Genomic DNA, 12527 nt, shown 5'->3' with positions numbered 1-12527 from the left:
GCGGAACACGTGAGAATGTTTTTCCTCCGTCATGCTGTACCAACATTGATCTGATGCGGTTGATTCCACCCACTGAAGTATACACTACCCATGATCGCATAGTTGTCCCGTTTTCTATGGGATTTCCTATCTTTATGGGACTGGCATGCGATCATGGGCAGTATAGTATCGTGTAAACGTTATCGCACCAAAAACACCAGTCAATTATTTGCCCAGTTGTTTAAAATGAAGAAACGTACATCTGCAACTGTTTTCGTTTCACTAAAAAGAGTTTCATTCAGTCCAAGTTCCACCGTCCGACTACTGCACAAGCAGGGATAGCTCCCCGAGGCTCGATAGATCGCAATGTGAACGATAATGCCACGGTGACAACGTGAAGACGGTGTTGTAGCCGGCCGATAGAAAAATGTTCTCCTGCGTTGTATCGGCACAACAGTTGCTAGTGAAGTCGATATTATTCTCACTCCTGGCCAACGAACTTGCACTCGGACGGCCGATTGTAAACGGATTGGTACCGGAATATCTCGAACAGTTCCATTTTGCAGTATCTCTTCAACGGACCGAGGATGCTGCAGGAGGAACCAACCGGACGCACTTTTGCGGTGGGACATACATTGGCGATGGATGGATTGTGACTGCTAATCACTGCATTACTAGTTTGTGAGTGGACTGTGATTAGATACCCGAATTTAAGAATTTTATTTTGAGCTCCATTAGCAGCAGCGAGAATGATACAATCATAACCTACATTGGGGGGCATCAGCTAAACGGCACCGATCATTGGAGGGTTTTTTCGATTGATAAGACAATCAGTAATCCAAGTTATAATCGGTAAGTGTAAATTTTGAAAAATACTCACATAGGTACGTGGACAGGAATAATTGTTGAAGGGTTTTCTTTCTGTTCATTTCGTAATGCTCTGCAGATATACTCTGGACGGTGACATTGCCTTACTGCACGTAGATGTCACCACTTCTGACGGTCATTTTCTTGATTCACTAGACGAAATGATAGAAGGTACACTTTTATTACCAACAAGGTCACTCGCCGGTGGCGGTGTTTTCGATTCTAATGTCCTTAATCTAATTGGTGACCGAGAGGAGGAACATGAGAACGAGTACGGTTCGGAAGAGTGTCACATCTATGGCTATGGATCAGCCACGTTCTATGGCCCTGGCAGCAATTTGTTGCAATACGGTCCCGTCCAACCGCTCGGTCACAGAGAGTGTAGGGAAATGCTTGGGCCGGTAGTAGCGCCGGCAGCGGCCAATTCTGGAATGTTCTGCGCGATTGGATTAGCCGATGCTTGTAAGGTAAAGGAGAAATCGTCCTGCTTATGAACTTAATCTTATTACTGTAGTTATTGCGTACGTGTACAATAATTTAGCTTAACTTGACAGGGAGACTCCGGCGGAGGGCTGGTATGCCGTCGAAGGTTAACTGGACCGTCGGAGGTAGAATCGTTCGATAACGCAAGACCGTACACACTGCGTGGGGTGATTTCCTATGGTGCTGGCTGTGGTCTTCCTGCGTCACCGGGAGTCTACGCCGATGTTGGATTCTATTGGGACTGGATTCAGGAGCAAATATTAATGACATCTCAATCGAATATTGTAAGTTCGAAATAAACATTTCAAAATTATGACAATATATGGAATTTTTATAAATCAATCACATTAAGCTTATCTCACCTATTGCTACTGCTTCATCGGTTCGCTATCACCCGAGGCATCGGTTTCCTGTTTGGCATGATCTTTCAGAGCCGCATCCCTCGTCTCTGGATGCAGTAGGGTGAAAAGGGCGGCCACTAGCACCGCAGTGCCACAGATCGTCGTTGGAATCCACCAGGCAAACTGACCGAGCAGATCCACAATATAGGGCGCTGCGATCGAGCCCACGTGCGCCATTGTCGAGCAGATTCCGAGTGCAGTGTTCCGGATTTCCGTGGGGAATAGCTCTGCTGTGTGTAGTGTCACCACGGCATAGACTGCCGTAATTCCTAGTCGACCGAGCATAGCTAGGGTGACCACAAGATTGGTGCTTTCTCTCGGAATGGCCAACACCACCAACAGGCAGATGCCAGCGTAAAGGAAGAAGCAGAAAGATGTGCTTTTACGGCCAAAATAGGCCAACACTATCATCGATACGATGTAGGCTAGAATGTCTACAGAGCCTGTAGTGGCTACATACACATTCCGATTGGCAGCGAAATTGTCTGCATTAAGGGCTGAAATAGAATTTCAATTATTTTGAAATCATGGTCATGCGACAGGGTTTAAGCATTTCACCTGTTACGTAGTAACAGAGCGACGTGACACACCACGTAAAGTGACAGATTAGTGCCCGTCGACATAATTTTGGTGTTCCGTAGAGCTTGGTGAATTCGCTAAATGTTTGTTTGATTCGAACGCCTAGTGGAGTTTTAGGTACGTCCACATTCTTTGCTACAGCGGCAGCTATCTCTTCCTGGCTGAGTTCTTTATCATTGTCACACAGTTCCTGAGGTGGCTTGCGACCAAATACCATTTGATAAGCACGACGTTCCCGCCCTTTACTTAACAACCATCGAGGTGATTCCACTAAAAAGCTGAGAAAAAAAATTATAATTTCTATTGTTGTGTGGCATAAGTACTTACTAAAGGTGAATGATTAACAGGAATGATGGTATGGTTAAAGCTAATGACAAATCTCGCCATTGATTGATGTAATAGGCAGCCAGAGCAAGGATCAACATTCCGATTGGGTACGAGAAATTGAAAGCTATGCTCATCCATGATCGATGTCGAACACCTATATTCTCCGTCACTGTAAAGCGAAATAGATCCTTCAAATGTCCATCTAAGCAAGGGATGAAAACTCTACTTACGCAAAGCAAAAGCTGGGTAGAACACGCCCGAAGCAGATGCTCCTAGTCCAACTCTCCCGAGCAGCAAAAGAACGTAGTAAGGTGAAAACGTGGTCAACAAACTAGCAACCACGTACAATAGGGCGGCAACAGTGAAGCTGCTTTTTCTACCGTATTTATCCGAGAGAACGCCAAAAGTAGACGCCCCGAGAAATTTTCCCACTGAAAGAGCAACCTGTACAGTTGATCTAAGAGCGGTTCGTTCACAAATCAGATCCCACTCGGGAACGATAGAGGCGCCCGATTGCTGCTCGTAGTACATCTCTAAGCTGGGTGTTCCCAGGCAGGACACTTGATTGGGTCGTGGTTTCTCGGAAATGAAATCGAGCGCGGCTTGGTAGTTCATGCCCGCTAAGTGCGCGTAGTCCCAGTTGAGAACTGTGCAAGTTCCGTTTTTCGTTATGCCGCTGAAAATAATGAGAGTGGATGTAGATATATTTTTTCACAGCGATCAGCAACAATGTTGCTGGAACGAACCTGCTTGTGGAAATGTTCCTAATCTCATCGTGGGTCCAGCCGTTCTGCAGCAGACTTGGGATGAGACAGTAGTAATTTTCCGGCATTTTCCCGAGGAAAACGTACGATGACACGTGGAAGCCATTCAGGATGTTCGGAGTTAGGCACAGGAAAAAGAGAACCCTGGAAGATAGTGAAAGCAGAAATGTTGGTCAACTGGAACACGTGTTTTGTAGAAAATAATTTAATGCTGATTGTTCTTTATAATCGAGTCGTTGCTTACAATATCTACTCAAAAGTAAGAGTACCATGCAAAACAAGAGCGATTAGGTTCTGAATGAAATCAGCCTACTATGGGTTGCGGTAGTTGTTAACAAAATGACAAGGTTGTCATGCAATCAAATAGTTGTTGGCTCGTTTTGTTGAAAAGCACCCCTTTTTTGTATCTACTTACCAAAGAGCCTATGAAACACCGAAGGTTCACCGATGTCACCGTTCCGTTAAAAAGAGAAAGGCAAACACCAGGAGAGGAGGAGGAACCGAAGAAGCTTAAGAAGATCGGCGAACGACAGTGTGACGTACGCTGCGATCCTAAAAAGGGTGAGCGAAGATCCCAAGCTGAAGAAGCTGTGGGAGAACGTAGTAAGAACTAGACACACTAAGAAAAGTGAGATGCTGTCCGACCTGAAAGAGGATTCATTGATCAAGAGCTCGACCTATTGGGAACTCGTGGCAGAAGCGGTGGCAGGAAAACCAAACATGAGGGCACCGAACTAGAGTTTACTTCAGCAAGCAGTGGAGTCGAGTGCAGGAATCTGGAGGATCGCGCGAATAGAGTAATGTAACCTGGAGAAATAGCAGATGTCAATCACGTCGAGGAAGGCGTATAGTGGCACACAGGCAGCAGCGATACGCTTATCGTCAGCCGCAGACAACCAGCTCATGTCGACCGGTGAGATCAAAGACGGACGGTCGGTGTGCTCGTTACGATTGATCCCTAGTGCCACTAAACAAACGGAGACGTGTTTCGGGTATCTGGGTTTCGGCCATCAGATAAGAAACTGCAAAGGCCCCCGAATAGACTTAATCAAACGAAGGCTTCATGATCGCCAGGATTAATGACGTATTCGTATGTAGCTGTTATGCTCCCGTACGGTGGACACCAGAGTACTGCAATCGGATACTGTACACACTAACCGATTCGTTAGTCGGACGAACGTCGGTTGTTATAGGAGATTTTAAAGCTTAAGCCGTGGAGTGGGGTAACAGGCTAACCAACGTAAGATGTTACAGCTTGCTGGAAGTCCTGGCGAAGCTGTATGCATATTCCGTAGACGGTCAGGAATCCATCATCGGCGTAACATTCTGCAGTTCGTCGCTAATGGAAAACGCGAATTAGCGAGTTAGTGAGCAGTACACACATAGCGACCACCATGCCATCCACTACACCATTGGTCAGAGAAATTGTAACGCGGAGAGTGAGGATTGGCAAGCGGAAGTGGGAAAGAAAGGATTTCGACAAGGAACGAAAGGCTTAGTATCCTCTATGCTGCCCAAGGTGTTTAGAGTTCTAAGGTGATTCGTCTTTGGCAGTAACTAGATAACTAATATCTATCGAGACGAATGTTTCATCACTAGTAACTAGTAAACAATGTTGTTAGCTGTCGTGGCTGATCGGCGTTTTAGATAATCGTATCACCTGAGAATAAAAGTTCATTGATGCTGCCTGCCTAAATCAAGAAAACTCTCCGAACGAGAGAGCAAGTTCTGAGGCAGTCAGAGTAGAGTGTAAGGTAGAATTCTGGGCAGATAGGGCCGTATTGCCGCCTACACCGTACGTTGATGCAGACGGTGGAAATGCTGGTGGCAATCGAGTCTCCATAGACGAGCTCCTTATGGTGGCAAAAAGGCTGAAAGCGAAGAAAACTCCTGGTTCGGACGATATTTCCAACGTTTCTCTCAAGACCGCGATCCTGGCGTTTCTGGACATATTCAGGATAGTTCTACAGAAATGCCTAAATGAAGGCTACTTCCCGGAGAGATGGAAGACCCAGAAGCTGGTGTTGCTGCCAAATCCAGGGAAGCAACCAGGAGATCCAGCATTTTACCGACCTATATACCTACTGGATACCAAAGTTCTGGAAAGGGTCATCCTCAACAGGCTGACGAACTACGCTGAAATTGCGAACGGACTATCGCAGAGGCAGTTCAGATTCCGGGAAAGTTGAAGTGGAATAGCGAAATTACTTGGATTAGTGAACCGCTGCAATTACAGACAATTCTCTCACAACCAAAGCGATGCATTTATAGTAAATTCGTTCCAACAACCGGTCGCCGTGTGTATCATCAAAGCAATTACCTACGTTGAAGTCAAAGCTGACCGTAATTACGAACCAAGTTGTAAAGTTTATGACCGGTGGCAGATTATCGCACTCAATGAACAGTTTAGGATGTTAACTTATGTTATCTGTTGTATTGTACTCGAGTACCTGCAGTGGGAAGTGCGACAAAAAAAAAGAAATGGTGTTAAATGTTGTACGTCTACCATAGGCAGACAATCGGCTAAACGTTCAGCACATCGGAAACCGGAGAGCTTAGCTTGATTATACAATTATCCATACTAAGCATCTATACTGATCAACCCGATTTATGTACAAAACGGTTTACCTTAAATTCAATTTATTCTAGACGTGGATACAGACTTAAATGGTCCAAAAGAAAAGTTTAAAATATTTGTGTAAAACTTCATTTAAAACTTGTTTAAGCACTAGCGCTGCCATATCAGTATTTTCTGTACTATACGTCTGTACTCTGTGACAAATGTTTTCCATTGATGAAGTTCAAGATAATCGACTATGATTACATTGAAATCATTGTATCGGGTACGGCACGTTCGTCCACTCATCACGGGAACCCGATTTGTCAAACAGAACTGTTTACTTTTAGCTTCTCCTTTCCACGCGATCCAAATCTTGAAATTGGTTCAGAAAGCCTTTATAATTTCACTGCCCTTTCCAGTTGACATTGTACCCCGACAGGCAAAGGTTCCGCTTGCAGTTGCAATTTCGAATCGAGCATATATTAAGCGGCTTAGAATGTTAGAACACAGCGCGGTGCATCAGACAATTAACATGCCAGGTTATCGCACGTTTTAATGAGGCAGCGTGCGTCCGGCTATTCACTCGGTAGTTGTGTACATGTTTGTAATGAAATGTTATGAGTGAGTGTTTACCATTCGTTGCACATTTTAAACTGGCTACCTAGAATTGTTAATCCGTAATAATATTTGCTGAGGTGGAATTAAGGTGAGATTAAAAATATTGATGGGTATACCTACTTTTTGTTGGTGTATGGGTAGTTGCAAAAAATCGAAGCTCCTTTTTAATTGCTGAGAATGTTAGGACGAAACGTGCTTAATGAAATAATTATTCATTTAATAGTCTGTGAAACTCACTCGATTGAGCATCGTATAATTATTCTTTCCACTGAATCTTGGAAAATGTTGTAAACATGCTGGAAAAGCATCCAAACCCATAATTATTGTCGTTCATTTTGTACCAGGGTCTACTTTGATTCGTTATTGCAAGTTGAATGGAAGCGTGGTTGCCTCGTATGACGTTTTCGGTAGCGTCTTTGAATATTGATTGTCACTCAATGACCTGTAATACACATGCAATGCGACGTCCTTTCAATTCCACGAGCACGTGGTTTGCCCCGAAACGTGTCATTAATGGTGACTGTGACTCAAGTATTATCAACAATTTCGAAGGTTACGCGGCACCCGCGTTTTCCAGTTACAGAACGACAGCATATATACATCAACACAAATAAACAGCTAATTTAAATCAACAATAAGTTAATATATCCATTAACGGCTCGGGTAATAACTTTTTACACTATGCTACTAATACGCAGAATAAACCTTCCTTCAATCTACGGCGTAGTTCTTGTTTACATATTGGACAAATAATGTTTTGGAATAAACGAAGTTCAAAAATAGACATCACAGTAATCAGTGCTTCGACTTCCGTTGAATTACTGTGATCAGTGGGCCTGATTTGCCTCAATTGCCTGCTCTACCCCGCATCTGTTGAAACCATAACAACCTGACTGATAGTAACAAAGCACTGAGGGGCATTTGGCTTAAAAGCTGGCCAAAATTAGAAAACTCAAAACTCCTAGCTGTTGGTGGATACCCTATCAGGAATCAGAATATATTGGCTCAAATGGCACGTTCCCCGTACATAGTCGGGGATTTGTGCCTTTACCCTAAGCATTATGTGGCAGCCGTTTCGGTTTCATTTGTCTTGTTTTCAAACCGTATTCGCTGGTTAAATCTTTCTGTTTTTTGCACGGCGCAATTTCATTTCAAAATTAATAAAATTAGTATAAGGATTTCTACATTTTTTTCTGGTATATTATCAATCTGCATTAATATGACTCTTCAAGGTGAAGGTATGTAAAATATTTTAAATCTGCGGAGACAAGTATCTCAGTACATAATAGGGTGTCCCAAAATGACATGTTGAAAAAATTATTAGGACCACTTTCTACTTCGAAGTGAATTTGCTAAAACGTTTGCCACTGGTGAACCACCACAGCCACTATCTTTCTATCTATCTATCTTCTATATATTACAAGAATCAAAGAAAAAAGCAAGCATTAAAGCAACGTCGATTAAAGTGATTACAGTGTTAGTTTTAAGACAAATTACTAGTATAGTTAAAATTAGTCTTAAGGAATTTTTGTAACATGCTCTGTAAAAAAGAAGAAACATTGGCGTAAAAAGCTTTCGCAAATGCCGTGTTAAATAAACGTATAAAAAAATCTCCTATATATAAAAGTCAATATTTGTATGTATGTTTCATAGACTCTTAAACGGTTTAACCGATTGCTGTAAAAATTTGTACATAGTAGGCATTTGTTATGGAGCGTGTTTATGTGCTATAACAAATGGTGTTTTTCTCCTATTTCGTTGAAAGTCGCAGCAATGCACGATGGGTTTTAATTAGTTTAAAATAATAGGAAGGTCGTGTAATTTTTTTTATATTTCGATTATAGGTTTTAACCTTAAGGTCATTCGCCTCTTCGGGTTAGAAAAATCTCTTAAGAAAAATCTCTAACCCTGTGTGCGGGGGTTGGGATTCGAACCCAGATGAGCTGCGTACAAGGCAATCGATTTACCAACTACGCTATGCCCGTCCCCCCAGGTCGTGTAAAGTTCAACGTGAAAAAAAACACTTTTTGAGAATTTTTTTTACAAACTTGGGAGAAGTAAATTGATCACAAATTTTGTACATTTTAATGTATCATTTCAATAACATTCTGTAATTTTCTTTGCAAAAATATTGTCAATAGCGACTCGGTGATAAAGCTTTTTGTAGAACGTCTTTCTGGAAAAAACACGATATGCGATGTTAGCTGCCTTTCAAAAACTACTTAACCAATTTATTTCAAAATCTGCATACACATTCTATGTAAAAAATACCTAACCCCTATGTTGAATTTTTGGGATAATTTTTCAATTAAGGTGGTTTTTTACTCATTTGAAATAAAAATTGGTATTTTTCGCGAAAGATTTCGCCATTCTATGAATAAATAAAAAAAACCCTCAATTGAAAAAATATCTGGAAAACTCAACTTAGGGGTTAGGTATTTTTTACATAAAATGTGTATGTAAAATTTGAAATAAATCGGTTAAGTGGTTTTTGAATGGCAATTAATGCCGCAAATCGTGTTTTTTTCAGAGACGTTCTACAAAAAGCTTCTTTACCGAGTCGCTTGTCGATATTTTTGCATAGAAAAATTACAGAATGTTATTGAAATGCTACATTATAATGTACAAAAGTTGATGATTCATTCGGTTCACCCAGATTTCTAAAAAAATCTAAAAAAGTATTTTTTACTCTGAAACCCACCTCCCGTAACACAACCTTGTTTGAAGACTACTTTAGTTTTTATTTTTAATTTGTTGTTAAATGAAAAGTATGACAGCTTACATGTCATCAGCAAACTTTTTAAAAAAATGTCGTACTACAACTTCACTGAAGGTCGTATGGGTCTATCTAGAATAATTAAAAAGTTGAGTTTTTGATCTTGGTAAAATTAGAACCACGCTAACTGTAGTTTAAACAAAAAAGGGGCTCATAAAATACAAAAACCTTTTTAAATACATAATAACGTTATGTTGTTTAGTTTAAGGAAAATCTCAAAATTCATGCTAAATTTACATTCTGGACCACTGTGCAGTGCGTTTAGATCGAACGTCGTACTCGATCGCAGTAGACTGAGAATATCCTAAAAGTATGGTTGTTACGTGTTTACAAAAAAAATGTCTTTTTACATCCGGCGATTCTAGGTTTGTTTCAGTACACACTTGTTCCTAGTTGCTCCAGATCAAAAAAGCTTGCACCTTTTTACTCCGGTTTGGAAAAAAAGAGAAGAAAGGAACACCGGAGTATTTCTAGTTTCTGGTACTGAAACAAATGTACTACTCATGAGCAGTAACAATTAGGTAGGACAACGTTTTAATGGATTACATTTTTGCGCAAAGGAGAATCTGTGAGCCTGCGATATAGTTGTAAAATAATAATGAAGCAAACGAATTTATCCCATTTATGACCATGCTGTTTATAATCAACAACGTTAACAAACAGCTATACCTCTTGAATTATGTTAGGCTACAGGTCACGTGCTTGATAAGAACAGAAACGTGTTCTTGTTTTTGAAATCAGACATTCAATGCAAATTGGAAATCTGTGACCAGCAAATATTCAAAGGCGGAATCATGAAATATGCGCCAGAATATAGGGAAGAAATATTTCGGGTCAAATTTTTATAAATACCACTCTCATCTGTTCTTAGTGCAATCCCAAAAAGTGCCGTAGAATGCAGTACTGTGAGCTCAGTTATAATCTAGTTAAAATTCCCCTTCAGTCATTTCGAATATTTCTCTACGATATAGAGGGGGAAATCGGAAGGAAAAAACGGAAGCAAAGTAACATGAATAAAATTAAACCACGACCTTGTACACCAACCGGCACAAAGCAAACCAGTTTCGGTCAGGCGAGTCCAAGCTTGCCACAAAGACCGCGGCTGGCGTTGCCCACACTGTGTCACTGGTTCACCGTATAGTTCGTCCGGACTTGCCAGACCCCACTTCCAACCACTGTGAACCAACGCGCTTTCACAATTTCTTTGCTTCTGGTTCTAATTTTACACTCTCGTTTGTACACATCCCATTCTAACGCCGCGAGAAAATTTCTCCCGCCCGGCAGCTGGGGTGTTAGGAAACAAACTCACCACAACCAGATGCCACGGTCTCCCTTCTTCTCCAGTCCATCGAGGACGATTTGTTTCAGATCGCCTGGCGCCGATTGAACGCATATTTTCCCATTACCGTTGTTTAATTGCTGCTGACAGCTGTCAGCCGCTGCCGTTCCGCTTTCCACATTACACACATCCTTTTTAGTTTCATCACCACTCATCGCGTGCGACAATGTTTCAAAACACGGACTATTTTTGTCCTTCACTGGGGCGTGCTTTAGTTGCTTAGTGCGCTGCAAAAAATCGCGTGATTATGGACTGCGACCGGGGCCAGTGACCGACGTTTTTTATCAGTCCACACTTAACGGATGACTCTGAATGATTAACAAAAACTGATGCATTAATCCTCCGTGATATTTTCGGGTTTTTTATTCCAACCAAATCGAAACATTCCAAAATTTCACTGGCGTAAAGATTGATTTTTTTCGGCACGCTTCTACGATTTGAACTGCGCCGATCCCGGATCGGAGGAGAACTTTTATATTTGTAAATGAATCTGAGACTGCTGGGTAGCAGAGCCGACCGTCGTCCTTATCAGTTTCGGGAGTGCGTACGATTCTGTGTTATTCGTTTTCTTTACACACTCTTCGCCAGCCAGTCACCTATCTATCGCCTTAATCGAGCAGTCGTCCGTGATGAAACATTTCTTTCAGCGTAAATCGTTACGAGGTTAATCAATTCATATTACAGCTTTAAATAAAGATTATGCTCGTCCCACTTAACTTTTGTGATAAATCTTTCCTTATTCGCGTTTGTTGCACTTTTCTGTATATAAATTTTGGTTAGAGAAAAATCCACAAACGCAATGCCACCGCGACGAAGGCTGGTTTACTACTGACTGATTTACTGCGCGGTATCAGCCAGCATCGATCCAAGTGAACGGATTTCCGTATGCCTGTTTGATTCTCCCGGTATGAATGAAATTCTCTTTTTTTCTGTGGTTTCCCGTTGGTGGAGGCGCCGCATGCTTGTTTTGCTCGCTTATACGCGGAGCAATTTCATCGGGTAGCCCGTAAACATAAAACGTTAACATGCATTTAAAAGTTGGAGTGTGGTCTCTCGCGCTCACTTTCCGCTTTGGCGCGCCTCGTGCTCATCAACGGAAGCATAACGAAGCACGTGAGGGTAGTTTTTAAATGGCAGCTTCAAATTATTTGTACGTGACTTGTTTGGTAAATGTGGTGTTCTACGAAAAAGGGAAGTTGTCATTTCAAGCAGAAGGCTGCGATATACCTTGAAATAATAACTGCATAAAAGGAAAAAAAAAAGTTCGTAAAAAGCGTTTGGCTTCGAAGTTCAAGTTAGATCATTTGGTCGGTGTTAAGTCAGAGCGCATTAGCAAAAAGCGAGGTTAAGAGGACCTACTGCTGGATTCGGTGGAAAATCAAGTAATCTTTGAGTTATTTGAGGAAAACTGAAAGGCATATGAACTTCTGCGTTTGATCTTTTATTCGATATTATGATCAGAAAATGATTTGTTCTTCGAAAATTTTCAGGGCTTCACCGTGAAAAAAAACACTGCTTTTACAAATTTGGGTAAAGCGAATAAATCCAACTTTTTGTGAATTATAATGTATCATTTCAATAAAATTCTGTGATTTTTTCATGCAAAAATATCGACAAGCGACTCGGTGACGAAGTTTGTTATAGAGCATCTCTGGAAAAAACACGATTTGCGATGTTAACTGTCATCCAAAAACTACTAACCCGATTTATTTCAAATTTTGCATATACATTCTATGTAAAAATACCTAAACCCTACTTTAAGTTTTCGATATAATTTTCCCATTAAGAGGGTTGTATTATTCCATCAACCTACCCCGCACTAATTTAAGGTCAT

At 41.4% G+C, this 12527-nt stretch overlaps 2 protein-coding genes across 2 annotated transcripts; one reads left to right on the top strand and one right to left on the bottom strand.

Moving 5' to 3' along the window:
- The first annotated feature begins 238 nt into the window (after nt 1–238).
- LOC131693358 (anionic trypsin-like) lies at nt 239–1628 on the top strand. The gene is made up of 4 exons (XM_058981110.1): nt 239–660; nt 718–831; nt 926–1313; nt 1401–1628. Exons 1-4 carry the CDS (start codon nt 407–409, stop codon nt 1626–1628), a joined length of 984 nt encoding a protein of 327 aa, XP_058837093.1. The 5' UTR covers nt 239–406.
- Nucleotides 1006–11509, bottom strand: LOC131676643 (organic cation transporter protein). Its single transcript, XM_058955856.1, has 7 exons — nt 10664–11509; nt 3383–3544; nt 2867–3312; nt 2637–2805; nt 2289–2587; nt 1692–2227; nt 1006–1570 (listed from the first exon to the last, which is right to left on the bottom strand). Exons 1-6 carry the CDS (start codon nt 10846–10848, stop codon nt 1698–1700), a joined length of 1791 nt encoding a protein of 596 aa, XP_058811839.1. The 5' UTR covers nt 10849–11509; the 3' UTR covers nt 1006–1570; nt 1692–1697.
- Between the last annotated feature and the right edge of the window lie 1018 nt (nt 11510–12527).

The sequence above is a fragment of the Topomyia yanbarensis genome, chromosome 1, assembly GCF_030247195.1.
Source record: "Topomyia yanbarensis strain Yona2022 chromosome 1, ASM3024719v1, whole genome shotgun sequence".
NCBI classification, from domain to species: Eukaryota; Metazoa; Arthropoda; class Insecta; order Diptera; family Culicidae; genus Topomyia; species Topomyia yanbarensis.
The sequence above is the reverse complement of the archived record's forward strand: the minus strand, read 5'-3'. Positions and strand labels throughout refer to the sequence as shown.